General features: G+C 52.5%; 1 protein-coding gene across 1 annotated transcript in view; it reads right to left on the bottom strand.

The window, feature by feature from the left end:
- Nucleotides 1–8249: 8249 nt before the first annotated feature.
- The window catches only part of FGF18 (fibroblast growth factor 18), a 37983-nt gene continuing 29829 nt past the window's right edge, over nucleotides 8250–16403 (bottom strand). Inside the window, exon 5 of the mRNA XM_054488676.2 lies at nucleotides 8250–9336. Within this exon, the coding sequence (XP_054344651.1) occupies nucleotides 9070–9336 (267 nt within the window). The 3' untranslated portion in view covers nucleotides 8250–9069. The remainder of the gene's footprint in view (nucleotides 9337–16403) is intronic.

Here is a 16403-nt window from a genome sequence, read left to right as displayed (position 1 = left end):
GGACTAGGAACACAACAGCCTTGACCATCTGATCGCCTTCCCTTCCTGCCTCCAGCTGCCATGCTCCACTTGCGCCTCCAAGCTCCTGTCATGCCACATTTCTATAAACCTTCATACAACTTTACTTCTCTCCACCTTTACACGTGCCGTTCCTTTGGCCTGGGCTGCTCTTCCCTCTTTCTCTTTGCAGTTAAAGCTCTATTCAGCCTCCCCAGGTCTCCTGACCCCCAGCTCTCACCCCCTTCCCAGCTAGTCATCACCTCCTCTGTGTATCCAAAGCTTTAGGTTCTGCCTCTCCACCTTCCTCTCTTGCTGCTTCAAAGTCTACCTGTTTCCAGCACTCAACTGTGAGCTCCCCAAGGGCTACCTCTTGACATACCCACAAGGGACTGTGCTGAGGCACCTCTGTGCTCCCAGGGCCCAGGAGAATGTTTTCTAGGTTGATGCTGTGCGTCTATGCGTGCAGGTAGACCATCGAAGCACGGATTAGACTAGACTGGGCTCTTCACAATTTTTTACTCATGAACTCCCTTAAATAATTTTGAAAATTGTATATTTTTAGTAGAATCCATCTCCTACTCAATTAAGTTCATCTAAATCAAATAAATATTCACTGAGAATGAATACATGAGCAGTGATGAGTGAGAGAAAATAAGATTTACACCCAAGTTTTAAAAAAGTGAATGTGGATTTCTAGTAGCCAGTGATCTTTTAGCACAAGTTAAGTGAAAATATTCCCCCCACAAGTCAGAATAAATGTTCAAGATAATATAAAACACAAACTTCAGGTGGGCGCGGTGGCTCATGTCTATAATCCCAGCACTTTGGGAGGTCGAGGCAGCAGGTCACCTGAGGTCAGGAGTTTGAGACCAGTCTGACCAACATGGCAAAACCCTGCGTGTACTAAAAATACAAAAATTAGCCGAGTGTGCTGATGCACGCCTGTAAACCCAGCTACTTGAGAAGCTGAGGAGGGGGAATCGCTTGAACCCGGGAGGCAGAGGATGCATTGAACAGAGATTGCACCACTGCACCACTGCACTCTAGCCTGGGCGATAGAGTAAGTCTCCGTCAAAACAAACAAACAAACAAACAAACAAACACAAACTTCCCTCCAAGACAGGATCATTTACTCAACATTTACTCAAAAATGACCAGTAGACAGCAAGTTTGGAACATTTTACCTCCTTCTCTTTAGAATTGGGCAAAATACAGAGATATAAAGCAAGGAAGGGATGGATAAGAAAATGCTCCAGGCATTCCTCATTCCCAGCACGCTGTCTCCAAATCTTAAACATTGTGATTCTGAGATGATTTTGTTGGTCAGCAGGTAGGTAGGTAGATAGGTAGGTGGATGGACAGATAGACTGACAGACGGGTGGATGAGAGAGTCAGAGAGAGAGACAGCATGGAATGTAGCCATGAGTTTGTGTCCCTGAATGAGTTACTCCTACTGCCAATATTTCTCTTGCTATCATAAGACCCTCCCTTAGTAGTGAATACTGAATGTATTCCAGGACAATATTTGGGGAATGAAAGACACGCGGTAACTCAAGAAAAACTGTCAATATTCCCCCCACCTGACTGTACAATATACCTGAATTCAGAGTAGCTCAACATGCGCCAAAACAGGGGCCGTATTTTGCCCTGAGACCTTACCACGAATGCATGGCACCAGGATTCAAGTGAGTTCCCCACACTGAGATGGGCCCTGTATTCCATAGTCTGGAGTTTTCTACACACCAGGGAACACACACAATGAAATGCGGGGCCAGTAAGAGGTGCACCTTTCCATTGTAAAGTGCAGAAGAGTATTGTGCAGAGTGGGTGGGAAGAGGAAACACAGCCAGTCAGAGGGGTGTTCCGCAGCAGATGGGTTAGGAAAGAGCTCTTGGAATATGTACATGGATTCCCTAAGATGATAGTATCCATGTGCCTCTTGGCCTGGGACTAGAACACATCCTTGTATGGCCATACTGTACAAAGAAGGTGGGAGCACGAGTGTAAAAGAAGGGGGCAGAACAGTGGTTCTCAAAATGTGGCCCCAGACCAGCAACATCAGTATCTCTTGAGAACTTGCTAGAAATGCAAATTCTCGGGTCTACCCTAGATATTTAAGCAGAAGCTGTAGGGGTGGGCCCCAGCAATCTGTGTGTTCACGAGCTCTCCCGGGAACTGAGGCACAGTTGAGTGAGAACCTCTGGTATAGACCTCTCTTTCTTTTGTGATCACCGCTTCTTCTGGTAACAACACTTCCATATTCTTGAGGAAGCCACCCTCTCCCACTTTCAGACCTTATACTTGGGTAGAATTGGCTTATCCCTTCCCCAGCCCAGCTCCAGGGACTGGCCCCTGTCCTAAGCCTGGACAATTAAACTGTTCTGTTTCCCTGATCACAGTGACTGATGTAAGAGTACTCAAGAGAGAGGGTTAAGCCAATCAGAGTCCACCCAGGGACTTTTACTGGAGCCTCTGGGAAAGATACGTTCTTAAGTTACTAGTTCTCTTTCTGCTGAAGTTATTAGTAAGCCTAGAACAGCAGGGAAAGCCTTCCTGAGGATAAAGCCAACACAGCAGAAAGCAGGGAGAGGAGAGTGAGCACCTGGATCCAGCTTTGCCTGAAGCCAGAGGGCTGTGCACTTTTCTGTTACATAAGCCAATAAATGTCCTTATTGGTTTAAGTCGGTTTTCATGTGTTTCTGTCACTTGCAGCTAAAAGAATCCTGAATAGCACAGGAACAGGAGTGAAGGTGCAGAAGGGGAGAAGAAGCAGGTTCTAGAACCTGATAGACATGGTTTCAAATCCCAGCTTCACCACTTAATAACTGTGACCTTGAGGCAAGTCACCTTGCCTCTCTGGTCTTCCATCCTTATGTAAGACAGGAGTCACACCAACTCTTGGGCGTGGGGGTTGCAGGGGGGTGGGGGGCGCTGTTCTGTGTCATAATAGTCATGCGCAGGATTTGGGGAGTCACACAGATGGCCTTGAGCCAGTGAACTCCCTTCTGTTTGCCAGTTTCCTCATCGGTAGGAAGCAGATTAAAAATAAGTATCCAGGAGGATTGTGGTGGGAATTAAGTGAGAGAATTGGGGGAAGGCTCCCATCAAGCTGGTACTGGAAAGAGACTGAGGTCTGTGACAGTCTTTAAATCAGCTGCACCTCCAACCCACCCCAGAGGGTGGGTGACACGGGGCCTGCAGCTGCAGCGTGGTCAGCCTGGGAGACTGGAAGAGCAGGGCAGAAATTCTAGCAAGTGCTAATTGGGTCGTGAAGCTGCCCCAGGGAGGAGAGGGAATGCCTGATTAATGGCTGCTTGCTCTGCAGGGGGTCACACACCGGGGCTACCTGCCGCCTTCCCTCCTTGCCAGAGCTGGAAACCTCAGCCAGGAAGCCAGGCCGTCTTGGGACAGCAAGGGTGAGCCTTGCCGCCATCTGGTCCCCAATTCGGCTGCCTAATGTTTGTAACAGACCTGCAAGCTAATTGCATGGTCGGGGAGCAGCCTTCACATCTTTAGCACCTAATTCACTATTGTTCTTTGGAAGCCCCAATCCTGCTGCTGGGGAGGGAGGGTTCTGCCCCATTTATGGGGCTTTCAAGCCCCGGGCCATCCCAGCCTGGCCTTGTTAGGCTCCAGCTGGGCAGGCAGGCAGGAGGGCATCCCCTCAATGTCCTGCAGACAGCCTGGGGCTGTGCCTGCCCACACCTGCAGCTCACCTGGCTGGCATTGGTGGTACACTCCCGAAACACAGCCTCTCCCACTTGTCATGGGCAAGGCCCTCCCCACCCACCCTGGTAGGGCCACTTGCTTCTCTGGCCCTCAGCTTTGGAGCTTTATTCCCCACTCCACCCCCAGCAAAGGCAGGGATGGAGAGGAATGCTGGGAAGGTGAAGAGTGGAAACAGGGAGATCTGGGTTCATATCTCAGCTCGGTCACTTTCTGCCATGGAAACTGGGCCAATTACATTCCTCTATAGACCTCAGTTTTCCCATCTACAAAATGTACATCCTAACATCTATCTTGCCAGGTTCTTCTGTCAATCAAACAAGATCAGAGTAACAGCTAAGAGAGCAAGCGGTGGCCAAGTGCGGTGGCTCACGCCTGTAATCCCAGCACTTTGGGAGGCCGAGGTGGGCGGATCATGAGGTCAAGAGATGGAGGTCATCCTGGCCAACATGTTGAAACTCCGTCTCTACTAAAAATACAAAAATTAGCCGGGCGTGGTGGCAGGCACCTGTAGTCCCAGCTACTCGGGAGGCTGAGGCAGAAGAATCACTTGAACCCAGGAGGCAGAGGTTGCAGTGAGCCGAGATCGTGCCACTGCACTCCAGCTTGGCAACAGAGTGAGACCCCGTCTGAAAAAAAAAAGAAAGAAAGAAAGAAAGAAGAGAAAAGAGAGCAAGAGCTTACTCGCTTACTCTGCCCCAGGAACCGTGCACTAGAAGCTGGAGGTGTGTACATCAAGGGGGGCATAGAGCAGGAGGGCAAGCGGTGGCCATAGGGAGAGAAGACTCTGGGTCCAAACAATGCACAGGGTGGGGGAGGTGGGGAGAGCACCCTTGTCCCCAATTCCACTTCTGTCCCAGATTCAGGGGCCCTTCCCGCCATACTTGCCTGCCTGCCCCTTGAAATGCTAGGGCAAGCTCAATCTTCACTCACCTCCTGCACCATTATAGGGCTGGCAGGGCGGATGGTGAGGGCCCCTCCCCACTGCCCTCTGCTGCAGATTTGGGAAGGATGAGAAGAAGGGCCTGGCTGGCCGCTGAAGGGGCCCCGACTCACCCCACCCACTACCATTCCCAAGAATTGGTCATCTAATGGGCTCTGTCATTAACTCACTAGGGGATCTGGAGGAAGTCGCTTCCTCTCTCTGGGTCTCAGCTCCCTCCTCTCTAAAGCAATGAGATGGAGAGAGAAGCATGAGAGGATAAACCCCCCTGCCTGGGTCCTCTCCCCTCTTCTGGGGCAGGAATCGTCCCCAGGTGTTTGCTCTGCTCTCTCTGGAGCATTACATTAGCCCCACAATGTAGAATCGGCTGGGATGATGAGAGACGCCACTCACAGAAAAGAACTGCCTTACCCAAGGTCACGCAGCTGGCAAAGTGGCCACATCAAAGGCAAACTGAAGCGCTCCAGGTCCCATGTCTCTGTGGGCCCCATGACAGAAACATCCTGCGGAGGGCATGGAGGGTGGGAGAAGGGCTGCCATCGGCACCCGGGAATGTGGTCTATGCCTGCCTCCGCCCTCTGGTGGGTTGGGAAATGATGGATGCCAAGGCAGACTCAGGGAGTAAAGGGAAAAAAGACTGGAACCTGGACAGATGCCAAGAGCTCCAAGCATCTGGATTTGGGTCAAGTTATAGCTCTAGAGACAGAAGGGCCTGGGTTCAAACCCCAGCTCCTCTATTTATTAACTGTGTGACTTCAAGCAAGTGACTCTACCTCTCTGAGCCTGCTGTATAAAGTGGGGTTAAAAATGCCCACCTCAAAGGCTGGTGGGGTGGGCCCAGTAGGATTGTGCTTGGTACACAGTAGGTGTTCCAAAAGTCATCGCTGTTATCCCTGGGGTTCCTACCCAGCTGGACTATGGCAACCCTCGCTAGCCTCCTGCCTCAAGCAAGCGTGCCTAAGGAGACAGCATCCGTGGCTGGGAAATGTGCCCCCCAGCCCACTGTGCTTATTATCAACACACTCATAGCTCAGGAAATGTCCAGAAAGTTCTGTCTAGAGTAAACAAAAGCTGGGCCCACATCTTCCAATGTCAGGGACGCTAAAAGGCAGGACAAGGAAAGAACGCTGGTCCCACTGCCCCCAGGGATGGAGGAAAGGCAAGGTCTTTGGTACAGGAGGTGCAAGCAGCCTGCAGACCCAGGACAGAGGCCTGGGCTGTGCTGGGGCCAGGGGTGCATCAAAGCCAGCGGCAGGAGGCAGCATTGGGTCAGAGTGAGAGCCCAGGCTATGGCGCTGGGCAGCCGGGCTAGGTGCTGCCCATCTTGCTCCACACGGTAGCCAGAGCAATCCCTTTAGGTGTAAGGCACATCATATGTGGCTCCTCATCTCACTCCAAGTAAAAGCTCAGGTCGTGATCTGTCCCCTCCAATTCTCCCCCCAACCCCATCCACTCTGTTCCAGCCGTTCTGGCCCCTCTTCATCCCATGACAGCCCTCCAGGCTGTGGTACTCTCTGTGGAACACTCTTCCCTTGCTTCCTTCCTGCTCAAAAATCCCCCATCCAGAAGCCTCCCCTGACTCCACCATCTAAAATGGCATCCTCTATCCCCCCACCACGTTTTATTTTTTTCTTATGATTTGCCACTCCCTGGTGTTACATATTTTGTATCTGTTTTATTACTGACCTTCCCTAATAGAATGGAAGCCCCATGAGGCCAGGGCTCTGTGCATTTGACTGCTGTATCTCCAGCCCCTGGGACAGTGTCAGGCACAGAGTAAAGTCAATAAATATTTTTTGGATAATGAGCAGATGACTGATTGCATTCTGGCTCCACAATTTTCTAGCAACACCCATCTCTTAGGGTTATTATTTCCATTAAATAAAATAATACAGGAAGAGTGAACGCAGCTGACACGTAACAGGTGCTCCATCGATGACAACCTGAATCACTGTGATTATCAGCCAGAGTCTCAGGCTGTCGCCTGTTCACTGTGAGGCCTGGGACAAGCTGACACTCTCTTGGAGTCTCCTCTGTCCAGTGTGGAAGCAGCGGTGCCCACCTCCCACGCAGAGTTGCCTGATGAATACCCAGGCAGCGCACCTACTGAAGCCCCCAGCAGGGGTTCCGATGATGGTAGGCACTCTCCAAGTGGCAGCCGTCGCCATCCTGGAGAGGCTAAGATTTGGACACAGGCTGAACCACTTTCTTATTCTGTGATCTTGGAGAAGTGGCGTAATGTTATTGAGCCTGTCTCCTCATCTATAAAATGGGGATAATAAAGGCATCCTGAGAACACCATGAGATGCGCAGCTAAAGAGCTTCACAAAACTCTACAGAAATGTGCTGTGATGGGCAGGAGGGCAAGCCACAAACATGCAGGACAGGGCCCAGGGGTGAAGGGATAAGGCTTCATGATGCAGAGAGCGAGGGCAAGACCAAGAGCTGTGCTCAGAAGAAGTGGAATGCCAACTCCAGCCAGGAACCTGCAGAGAAGGCACTCCCACCCCTCCCCACTGCCTCTGCCCCCACCTCTCCTTAGGGTCTCATGGGGACCTCTCCTGACCAGCCCTGGGGGGGGGGGAGTTTTCAAGGGAGGCAGGTGACAGCCACAGGACCCCAGCAGCAGAGGTGCCTTCTGCCTCAGGCTACCTCCTGCCCCACCAGGAATATATGGTTTGCCCCACGAAGACACTTAGGTTGGAGGCCACGGGGAGGGGAAAAAACAGAAACAGTCCCCCACTCGAAGCCTGACTGCTCACACAGCCCAAATCTCAGGGCAGAGGACTCACTAACCTTCAATCTGCCTCAATCCCGAGACTAACCTGGCCTCTCCCTGACATCCTGGGATAGGCCCTGGTAAATAAGACGTTGAAGGATGGGTTCTTGGAAGGTAACATCACCAGATTCCTCACGCTCCAGCCCATGGGAGTTTGAGGAGAGACACGCCAGGTCCCAAACTGATCTAGATCCTTCCACCATATTCCCTTGTTCAACCTGTGCCTGGCAAAACACTGATGTGGAAGACACAAGTGACTCAATTAATCCCTAGACTGCAAGCTCTGAGAGGCATGATTTCTTGTCTGTTTTATTCTTTGATGAATTTCCAGTACCTAGAAGAGTGCCTGGCGCTTAGTAAGTGCCTAAGAAATATATATTGAATGGATAAATCCATCAATAAATGAGCATATGAAGCAATGAATCAATGAATTACTAGAAGTGAAGTTCCCTGAGGGCTGGGATTTTCTTCCATGTTGTGTGATAAATCCCCAGGGTCTAGAATCGAGCCTTGGCCCATGGGAGGTATGAGTAAATGCATATGAACAAACGACTGAAGAGGCCACTGGATCAATGACCCATTAGAATGGAATCTCCCTGAAAGCAAGGATTTCCATCTGTTCTAAGGCTGCCTTCTCAGCGCCTGGTGCATAGTAATGTTGAATTCAAAGAATGAATGAATGAATGAATGAATGAATGTGCAAGGCCCTAGCTCTCAGCACAAAGACCACAGACCGACCAGAAAGCATGAGACACAGAGGCCACCCTGCCCCCACCCTGCCACCAGCCACCACTCGCCTCATGGTTTTTTAAATAATTTGTCTGTTGTTTTTAATTGTTGAGGCAGTAATACTTGGTTCATGAAACTGCAATATACAGAGAGGTGAAATAAATAGCTTATATATATATAATATATATAATATAGCTGGTTTTAAAATATTCCCTTATCATTGGTGTACTAGGTCACGTGAGTCACGGAAGGTCGATAGCAGCATCCTCCAGAACTGCGAGCAAGGCAGGGTCACCATGATTGGACGAGGCGTCTGTCGTCGGGAGGTCGAGGCGCGGAGAATTCCCAGGGGCACGCCTTCCCTGCGCGGTGTCTCGGGGCAGCTTGCAGCAGACAATAAATAAATGACTGCAAACCAGAGAGCGATTTTTGTTGGAGTTTGGGGCAGGAATAGAGGATTGGGAAAGTTAGGGGGAGTTTGTTGGTGGGCAGAGTACTACTTTCTCTTTGTTTTTCTTTTTTTTGTTTTTTTTGTTTTTTCTTTCAGAACCTTTGGGAAAAAGGACTTTGGTTTCTCAAAGTGTTGGTTTCCTCATTCAAGTCCTCCTCTGGGGACGAGTTTAGAGTTGTCTGTTCCTAGAGAGAGACAAGCACCTGTGGGTTGACTACAGTCCCTTTGCGTGAGTCTTTTGTCATCGGGGGTTTCAAGTCAACAATAAAATCCTTATCACCCCTTCCCCCAAGAGTTTTGGTTCAGTTTTTGTCTTCTTTTAAACACAATGTACAAAAATAGAGCTTCTTCCTTATTTTTCATGTAAAAATATTCCTCTGATGCAGTTCTCTGGGAGTGTGAGTGTGGCCAGGGCGACCTGAGGGGCCGCGGCGGGGTGGCCTAGGCGGGGTGTGTGGGCCGGATCCGACGGGACCTCTTGGTCACCGTCGTGTACTTGAAGGGCTTCTGAAGCTCCGGCTGCCCCTTGGGGTAGCGCTTCATGAAATGCACGTCCTGCTGGTTCTCCCGGGTCTTGGGGCCCTTCCGCGGCCGCCCCTTCTTGGTGAAGCCCACGTACCAGCCGGAGTACTTAGCCGACATCAGGGCCGTGTAGTTGTTCTCCAGAACCTTCTCGATGAACACACACTCCTTGCTGGTGCCATCGGGCTGCAGGGGAGAGAGGGGGAGTGTTCAAGAAAAAAATGACTCAGTGATGCTTGCTAAAGCACAGCGAGGAAGGTTTTATTCAGGACCATTGCAATTGTTGTAGGGACAACTGTAATGAGGTTTTGCAGTGGGGAAGAGATTGAGCTTAACTCTGAATACAGCACAGGCAGGTGGGGGTTTACAGCCAAGGAGCAGGGCGGAAAATGACTAAGAGGAAACATCGAGGGTGTGGGGGATTCTGACTAAAGCCACCTAACAGAGATTTTGCTGAGGACAGGCCAGAGTGACCAGACGTCACCTGGGGGATAGAGGAGGATGAGGACCCTGATCATATATCAAGAGTGGGGGGTTCTTGCTAAACTGACTTAGCATGGCTCTTGCTAAAACTGGATTTTACAAAGAAGTGCACAGATGGGCCTAAGAGAAGGTTCAGGAGCCTGACTCTAGTTTGGCCAAGCGAAGACTCTTTGTTAGGAGGAGAGAAAGGGGACAGCAGGTACGAGGGGCATGGGCAGGAGGCTGTGGCTGGGGCAGCACAGGAGAGAGAGCCTTCACTTCCTGGATCTGTGGAGTAAACTTTTGCTGCTGGCCCCTGCATCTTTCCCCCACCCTCCAATTAGGTAACAGACTCCCACTGTCATTCAGAAATCTATTCCTTCCCCACTCTCCACCCAAATAGCCCAAGGGCTCCACCTCATCCCTACTAGAGCAAGACATCCAGACACTATTTTCCCTTTGGCCTCAGTGATTGGCTCACAGGTGAGCAAGTGACCCAAGCCATCCAATCAGAGTGTTCCTTGAGACCTTTTCTAGGCAACCCCAAACACAGGTGGATTTAAACCGGAGGAGTTTGTAAGGCTGAAGCAGAGGCAGCCACTTTATCACCATGAGGGGAGATCCTGTCTGACAGTGAAGCCAGCACAGATGAAGCAAAGCCGAGGAGGAGAGAAGGAGAGAAACTACGTCCTGGTCACATGATTTGGGCTCTAGATCGCATCATTTGGGCTCTAGATCCAGCCACGTCTGAAGCTCAAATTACCTCACAGTTATGTGGGCCAATGATGGTTTGTTTCCTTTAAAACAGGTGATACCGTGTTCTACTGCTTACAACAGAAATGAGTCTTGATAGAGTTGCATAAAACCTGACATTAAATCAGCTACTCAGCTGTAACTCAACTCCACTGTAATCTAGTTAAATATAAATTACATGTCATGTGGGATGTGGTGCATTTTAATACTTGGTATGAAGTAAGGTGGGGGCCTCCAAAAATAAGAGATTTCGCATGGCCAAACTCCAAACTGTGCCGTCAGTTGTGGGATCTCGGGCTCCTGGGCCGATGTGTGAACTCCCTTGGGATCCTGGGTGTGCTGGGCAAGGAGCACTAGATTCGGAGTCAGAAAACAAATGACCTCTAACACTTCTCTTGTGTAACCTCAGGCCAGTCAGTCCCACTCCGTAAACCTCAAATTCCTCACCTCCCTAATGGGAACAATGACTTCTGCATCATAGAGACACTGTAGGAGTGATGCTTAGAAATGAATCTGACACACAGTAGGAGCTTGCTAGATTATTCCTGAAGGGCAGCTGTTTCCGACAGGGCTGGTGTGCCTCCCTTGGATCTGATCTGGACAGGGGGTGGTGAGGAGGCAGGGTGTTAGTCTCCTCTCTGAGACAGCCGAATTGCTCGATGGGGAAGAGTGGGAAACACAAAGTTGGAAGGCCTGAATTAGCAGCACTCGAGTTTCCAACTAACATCTCCAAATTTAGGCCGGGCCCACTCCTCGTTACGGACGGATGCCCAGCCAAGCTGGAAGCCCAGCGGTCTGGCTGTGTGTGGAGACTGAGGTGCGAGTTCCAGCCTTTTGTTTGAAGTGGAAAACAGGCTGGAGCTTCCAGGAACGTTCACCTTTGAGCGGAGGGCAAGCTTGGGCCCTCCAGACAAAGTGCTGAACTTTGCAGAAAGGGACAGGCAGGGTAAGAAAACACTCTCTGGAAGATGAGATCTTTCGAGGAGGCTGCAGAACAGGCATGGGCAGACCTGGGACACACACGTGGGACCCAGAGGACAGTATGGGTGGCGTGAGCAGCGAAGGTCTACTGTGAGGAAAGCCAGGGTAAGTGTGCAAGGCAGGTGGACAGGAGTGGTCCCTGGGGTCTGGGTACCCCATGGAAAATTCTGGAAGCTGCGTGTCCAACCTGAATCCAGGTTCTTTGCCTGGTCTCAACCAAATAGTTGGAGCAAACAGAACAAAGGCTACACCATGATGCTCCCCCATCCTAGAATACCTGCCACTGCCTGGAAAATGGCTTTCATCCCTCCAGGCTCAGCTCAAAAACTGCCTCCTCTGAGAAGCCTTCCAGGACTTCCCTTTATCTCCCTGGACAATTCTTCTTCCTCATTCAAGACTCCATTCAAGTGTCAAGCCTTACTGGGCTCACATACCCCATCTTCTGAACCCCATTCCTCCCCCCTATGACCCAACAGAGAAATCCCACGTCTGCCTGCCTCCGCATTAGCCCAAGTGCCTGCTGAGGTCAGGGCTGCTTCTCAGTTCTCTTGTTGCCGAGCACAGGCCTTAGCTCAAGACAGGGGTGACCCGAGCATTTGGGGTTGAACGCATTTTCATTAGGATGGAAACGGTGGGATGACACACGAAAGGGGTTTCCTCCTGAAGAAAACAGACTCTCCCTCCTGGATCTGTTATAAATGTCCCAGAGACAATCATAAGCTATGAGAGGTCACTCCTGAGACACACTGATTAGGGAGACAAAGCAATCTGAGCCCTAGAAATTGTCTAGCCCACTTGGTCTCCCTACTCATTCATTAACCATTTATTGATTGCCAACTACAGACCAAACATTGCTATTTCCATTACTGCATTTCACCCTCTTCTTCGACTCTGCTTGGTAGAAGAAAGCAGAGCTCAGAAGCAAATCGGCTTGCCCAAGGTCATGGAGCTTGTAAGCGGCAGAGCTGGGATTTGAACTTGCCCTAGCCACTGCAGCTCACTTCTCCTCTGCCCAGTTCCAGAGAGGTCTACAAGGGGAAAGGGTGAGGAGGAGCAGGTGCTGCCCATCAAAACATCTCGCCTCCCCCAGGCCCACATAGCCACCATTGGCACAAAGGGAGGTTTTGGAGGTACAAGGAGCTACCCGGTGCCAGTCACACGGGCTCAATGCACGTCTGGGTTTACTTAAAAGGGTTGAAGAGCTGGGCTTTGGGCTGAAATTCACGAATCTTGGGAACCAGCCCTGGGGCTATGATGAGCACAAGTTCCCCTCCACGACCTCAGGCAAAAATGGATAAGAAGCTAACAGCAGGCTACACCCGGGCTTGGGCTTGACACTTGCCTCTCTGCTCCTGGCTACCTCTATGACCCCGCTCACCACAGCAGAGATTCCAAAAACCAAAACACCTGTGCTTGGGCCCGACCCCCAGAAACTCTGACTTCATTGGTTCAGGCAAGGCAGAAGCATCAATATGTAGAGAGTAAGTGAATATTCCATCCCAGAACCCTGATGATGTAGCAGAATTTGATCTCTTTCCAACTACCACCTCCAACCTCTTGCTTCCCAAACTGGAGCCCTACTCCTTCCATTTGATCTGAAGATGGAGTCCTGATGACCTCATCTGGCCCCTAGATCCAGTCTTACCTGAAACTAGAACTACCCCCTGGATTGTTGGTTTTTGTTGTTGTTGTTGTTGTTTGCTATATAAGCCCCATATTCCCTTTTTGCTTAAGGCATTTTAGGTTAAGTTTCAGCCATTTGCAACCAAAGCCATCTTAACAAAGATGTGCTGGTGGGCAGAGCACTCCCCTGCCCTGAAAAGGTCTGTGGCTCTATGTTGTCCCAAAAAGGACTCATCAGTGATCTCAACAGGTGGTGGCAGATGAGAAAAATACAATCTGGGTTGTGTCTCCAGAGATGGGAAAAAAAATGCCTAGCACATCATGCTAGACACTCAACAACTGTTTACAAAATGAAAGGAAGTGCCACCTCCTGGGCCAGGTGACATGGGTTCCAGAGGGGTAGCAAGGAGAAGGGGGGCCGCCTGAACATGCAGGGGCTGGGGACACAGCTTTGGCATCTGATTGGTACAATGCAGCGGAAAGAGTAACTCCAGCAAGGGCCTGCAACCTCTGGAAAGCTCTGTCAAGGGCTCGATGCAGGTACCCTTGCTGTGGCCAGAGATGTGCAGGGTTGGCACACAGATGGCCCAAGGAAGCTGCCCCATTGAGCCACTCCAAAGGAGTCGGCACTGGAGCTGAGACCAGGCGTTCCCACAGGTGAAGAAGTGACCTCGTGACCTGGCTCCAAAGGGGAAAGGGACTAACACTTAGCAAGTGCCTACCTGCCTACTAAGTGCCCAGATTATCATTCCCATTTTGCAGATGAGGACGCTGAGGCTCAGCAAGGCCAGGGTGCTTAGACTCCCTTGGGTTGATGTGGGTATTTCAGGCTGTAGCCTAAGAGTCAATCCACAGACAGCAGGAACCGTGTTTCTATTTCTTTGGTGCCCCTGGAGCCCTTTGGTCAGGTACACAGAACTCAAATGAATGGATGCAGAATCGGCCCTCAGGGAGCTCCCAGTGTGACAGAGGATGCAGGCACAAAGACAAACAGTGACAACCCAGGTCAGCAGACAGGCAAGAGGGCTGTGTGAGGGACTGTGGGGCTCCGGGGTGGGTGGGCTGACAGAGGGGTCAGGGAGTGACCAGCCAGGACTCAGGGCAAGTGGACAGAGGGAAGGGCAGTCCCGGCAGAGGGCACAGCATGGACAGTGCCCGAAGGCCCCGTCCATGGAATATCGGTGCTCAGTGCCACGCATCTGGAGCATAAGGAATCCATGTGCCCGGGGAGGCTCCCCAGGGCCTTCGGTGTCCCATAGCAAGGTGGGAGGACCCATGGATGGGTTTGGAGCAGGGTGGGGGTGGAGGGCAGGTCATGTGCTGCCCTCCAGCGCCCTACGTGCTGTAGAAAGCCGAAGGTGGGCAGCGGGGAAAGGCCTGGAGGTGCAGAAGCCACACACCAGGCGGCTGGGGCAACGATTTCCGGGATGGTAGGAGGCCAGAACAGAGGCGGTGGCAGGGGTTAGGACAGGAGGGGACTCCCAGGACCTGAGGCCCGACTGGGCAGGGAGGCTGTGGCGAGGACCGCAGCCCAGAAGCCAGATTCCCGCCTCGGGGGCCAGAGAGCGAGGGGGCGCTGGGCGGGGCAGAGGTCAAGCCTGGACAGGTGGATTTGGGGGCGTCCTCGAGTCCCCCGGGTGGGCCCAGAAGACAGGAGGCTGGCAAGGGATGGGGGCGGGCGTGGAGGGCTTGGGCGGGAGCGGGGGAGGCGCCGGGGGCCGGGGCCGGGCCTCCCTCCGCTGCGCCAGGGCGCGCCGCGCCAGCTGAACCGTCACCAATATTAATGACGGGAGAGAGGGCGAGGGGGCAGGAAATCGGAGCCGGCTCCTGTGGAAGCGGTGACTCAGCGGCTAGCCCGCGGGCGGGAGGCGGCCGGCGGCGGGGTGGGGGGGCGGCCCGAGGGGACGGGGCTGCTCTTTTGACCCCCGCGCGGCCCTCCTGGGGTCAGGATGCCGGGAACAGCGCGCAGACGGCGAGGGCGGGCCGCGGCGTGGGCACGGGCACTGGCGGGTGCCGCTGGCCCCTGCTGGGGGAGAAAGAAAAACGAGCCGAAAACTCAAAGCAGGTTGGGCCTGGGAGGCGGCCCAGGCGGGCAGGAGAACAAAGCGCCTGACGCGGGGCTGGGCCGCGCCGCCACAGGAAACGACCGGCCAGGCCAGGGGGACCGGCCAGGCCAGGGGGACCCGGCGCCCGCGCCCCAGTCCGCGGCCCCGGCCCCGACCCCCCTCGCCGGCCGGCCGGCCTCGCAACGGCGGAAAGTGAATCACTAATTAAAACCACTCCTCGGCATCCCGGAGCCGCGCTCTGCGGATTACTATTATTTTGCTCTTTGAGAAGCCTCAGTTGGTGTGGGCAGTGCGGCTGGAATCTTTTCCTTCCAAACCGGGCTTTGAATCCCGCCGAACTCTAGTGTGGGACCTGGGACAAGTACCCGGGCGTGGGCGAGCCTCGGCTTCCTCATCTGTGGAATGGGGATGGTAGCGGTGGCAGCCTCCTGGGATTCATTGGGAGCGTTTCACTTCAGTGCCAGGCAGAAAGTCAGTGCTCAATTAGCGGAAGCTATTATGACAGTAATTATTAACAAAATAATGCGACAATGCCCTGGCTGGGATCCCTGGCCTGTTACATCCTCCCCAGCCTCTTGGGTATGGGGAAGAGGGAGAGGGATAAGACTTGGGGGATTCAAAAAATCAAAAACATGGCTTCACCAAGACTGAAGTCATCTCCCCTACCCCCAACAAGATGTAATGAACCGCAAATAATCAGTCAGGGCATTGCTCCCAAGCACAAGCCCATCCCCCTTGGAATCCAGGCCTACCCTCCACCCCACTCCACCTGTCCAGGCAAAACCCCCTCAACCCTGGTTATACAAGCTGCATATGGGAGTCAGTCCCTGCACAGAGAAGGGGACAGAGAACCTGACCCTACCATAGAGCTCCTGTGAGTAACACCTTCCATTCGAACACCCAGAGGAAGCCAGTTCGTGACTTTTGCAAACAAGCGCACCCAGGAAACGAACAGGGGTGCTGAGAAGCAGCATCACTGGAGACTCAGATCCACACACACATGGGTCTCCCCAACCCGAGGGTCCCCCCAGCCTGCACCCCCACCCCTCCCCCCGCCCTAATTTGTTACATGCAGCTCTCTTGCCAGTTTCAAAGTAATAAAATCTTCCTGAAATGCTAGAACCATGAGGCCCAGCGCTGACGAGGCAGCCAGGTTCCAGAGGCCACCGCTGCAGGATGGTAAGCCCCTGGCGATTATTAAAACGATTGCTGCAGCCACAGCCCTTGGCCTGCCGGTTCCTTGCTCCCAGATGTCAGGGACATGTAGCCGGGGTGCCCCAGAGCCCCTCAAGGATTCTCCCACTACCAAGCAAGCCAGAGCTCCACACCCAGCAGGAGAGACCAGGGCCCTGTGTGCACCATAAGTCA

This window comes from Pongo pygmaeus, chromosome 4, assembly GCF_028885625.2.
Source record: "Pongo pygmaeus isolate AG05252 chromosome 4, NHGRI_mPonPyg2-v2.0_pri, whole genome shotgun sequence".
NCBI classification, from domain to species: Eukaryota; Metazoa; Chordata; class Mammalia; order Primates; family Hominidae; genus Pongo; species Pongo pygmaeus.
The sequence above is the reverse complement of the archived record's forward strand: the minus strand, read 5'-3'. Positions and strand labels throughout refer to the sequence as shown.